At 46.2% G+C, this 2696-nt stretch overlaps 1 protein-coding gene across 1 annotated transcript in view; it reads left to right on the top strand.

The window, feature by feature from the left end:
* Window positions 1-194: 194 nt before the first annotated feature.
* Window positions 195-2696, top strand: part of LOC106817380 (arf-GAP with Rho-GAP domain, ANK repeat and PH domain-containing protein 2-like) — a gene marked incomplete at its 5' end in the record, with an annotated part of 8507 nt that continues 6005 nt past the window's right edge. The window contains 2 exon segments of the mRNA XM_014822045.1: window positions 195-332; window positions 508-613. Coding sequence (XP_014677531.1) covers window positions 320-332; window positions 508-613 — 119 coding nt within the window.

The following is a 2696-nucleotide window of genomic DNA, read 5'->3' as shown; positions in this document are numbered from 1 at the left end:
AACTTGGTGGCCATCTTGCTGCATACATCGCGATAAAAACGTCGATCGCAGACCGTGCAACGGAGTGGCCATTTTTTTGCAGTTGCGTCACGATATAATGTGTCGATCAGAAAACTGAGCCATTATCTTATTGCCAGATGCATCGTGATAAAAATGCGACGATTGCGTAATTGAGCCGCCATCTTGTTTTGCAGACGCGCACGGTGTCTTCCTGAAGCAGGACGGTGAATACTCGGAACACGACGTCACCAACTGCCTGAAGCGATTCTTCCGCAACCTGTCGGAGCCACTGCTTACCCAAGACCTCTATCAGCTGTGGATGCAGACATCAGGTGGCGCCAGCATCGCGGTAGACTTTCTATGTGCGCGTTGTGTGGTAGCTGGTACATACAACATGCTGTTATTCAAATGGGTTGCGACTAGGTTAATCAGACTACTGAACGATCGGTGCTGCCACCGCCATCGACGTCTTGCACACTAATGTTGTTTTCGCGTTTTCTCTCGCAGAGGTTGCCGTGGAGAGTGCCAAGCTGTCGAAATACAAGAGCATCATTAACGAACTGTCGGAGATCAACTACCAGACGTTGAAGAAGTTACTCTGTCACCTTAACAGGTGAGAGAGGTCCCGGCTCGGTGACAACCCCACTTAGCGCACAACATAGGTTTACGTGCACTGTCTGTGCAAGATACACCCTCGTAATGCAACTGTCCTGCTGCAAAAATTGCGAACTGTGTGTACAAGTCTTTAACGCGTGCACACGCTCGTGTTTGTTTGAGTATCAGTACTGCAAACTCGCAAACCCAGCCCCTTAGCTTGTACATATGAGCATTTGTTAGGATCCGGACCCTCTGGATCCCCCCCCCCCTGTACACGCCCCTGGAATATACCAATGCCTACCTCAGTCTGTTCTGTATTGTATTGCCACAGATGGGGATGAAGGCGTAGACCAGCCATCCTACGTTTAATAAGTTACAGTATTTACCTGTGTATAAGTCGCACTTATTTGTACACAACTTCAATAAAAAAAATAAGGGGTCCGACTTATACATGAGGCTAAGAAATCTTGTTAATGTACCAATGTTTGTGCCAACTTTTCAAGGCAAAATATCGTGTGCGACAAACATGAATGCGACTTATACACAAGTAAATAAGGTAGGTTGCGTCTAGCCATCCTGCTGCCACTGATGCTGATAGGGTCTATGTCCCCCAGGATACTGCCGGAACGTACCCTGGGTACGGTCGGTATACCGGAACGTACCCTGGTATACTATCTAATATGCCGGACCGTACCTCGCCTACTCCAAACCGTACCCCGACTTTCAGCCGATGTCGTAATACATACCGCTTGTCGTCTGGAAACGCGCCGCTTTATGCTCCCTTTCCTTGTTTCCGGTCCGTTCCTGCAAAATATTCGTAACCCTTACCACAGACTAATGGATACTGTATCCGTTAGTCTGTGCCCTTACCCTGTTACGTTTCACCTCCCGACCCTTTCTACAAGTGTCAGCGAGTCTATACGTTTCCAACCCATTAAGATAATCATACAAATTTTCAAACACTTGGAGCCATTTTCAAAAATCTCGCGCGAAAATGTCGTAAACATTTGCGAAAGGAAAACGCATTCCCGATCATCGCGATATTTGCAAAAGGATTGCGCGCATCAGTGTATATAGGTTGAAATTTCTTCTTGGTTTCACATTTTCATACTCCAATCCAACTTTATAAAGATATCATACAGGTCTGTATGTATATTTCAAATTTTGTGACATCAATAGTGGGCGGAACAGGGACAGTCAGGGTACGGTGGGGAGTAAGCGAGGTACGGTCCGGCATATCAGATAGTTACCAGGGTACGTTCCGGCAGTACCCTGGGGGACATAGACCCTATCAGCACCACCGGTCACAAGCCTTGCAGCGGAATCATTTATACGCATGTGTGATGGCGCCTCTTGTTTATCGCAGAGTGTGGCGCCCTCTACGCTGGTGACGAACTGCTGCACGGGTCTTGCGGAGGTGGAGCGCAGTGGGTATCTGTACATAATGGATGGATCACACGAGGTGAGATATTCGCAGTCTGCTCACACTTACTGAGGTCGGTCAAACTAGAGCTGTTGGCACGTTTTTGGCTGTACGTGCCACGCAATCTTGTATCATGTCTCTCTGGATTACATGTTTGGCTCCCTCTGGTGGCAGGAATGGCAACTATGCTGGCTGGACATCAGTGCAAAGCACCTGCTCTGGGCTGCAGAGGGCACCACCTCGATGAACGTGCTCGATCTACGAAAGTCCACCAGTATATGTACGTGTTTGTTGCTCCACCAGGGCGGCGCCAGTCGTCACGACGTCATCACGTCTTAGTCGTTCGTTTAAAAAGATATAAATTAATAAAAAATAATATAAAATAATAAAAATTAATTAATCGATGATAATTAGGATAACATTGCCTTCCATATAGTGTCACACTTGATTAGTCACACTTTGAGGTGACACCTACCAGGGCGGCGCCAGTCGTCACGAGGTCATCACGTCTAAGTCGTTCATTTAAAAAGATATAAATTAATAAAAAATAATATAAAATAATAAAAATTAATTAATCGATGATAATTAGGATAACATTGCCTTCCATATAGTGTCACACTTGATTAGTCACACTTTGAGGTGACACCTAACAGGTCATTGCACTAGTGCTTATTAC

This window comes from Priapulus caudatus, unplaced genomic scaffold (genome assembly GCF_000485595.1).
Source record: "Priapulus caudatus unplaced genomic scaffold, Priapulus_caudatus-5.0.1 Scaffold1708, whole genome shotgun sequence".
NCBI lineage: Eukaryota > Metazoa > Priapulida > Priapulimorpha > Priapulimorphida > Priapulidae > Priapulus > Priapulus caudatus.
Note: the sequence above shows the minus strand (reverse complement) of the source record. Positions and strands in the feature narration are given on the sequence as shown.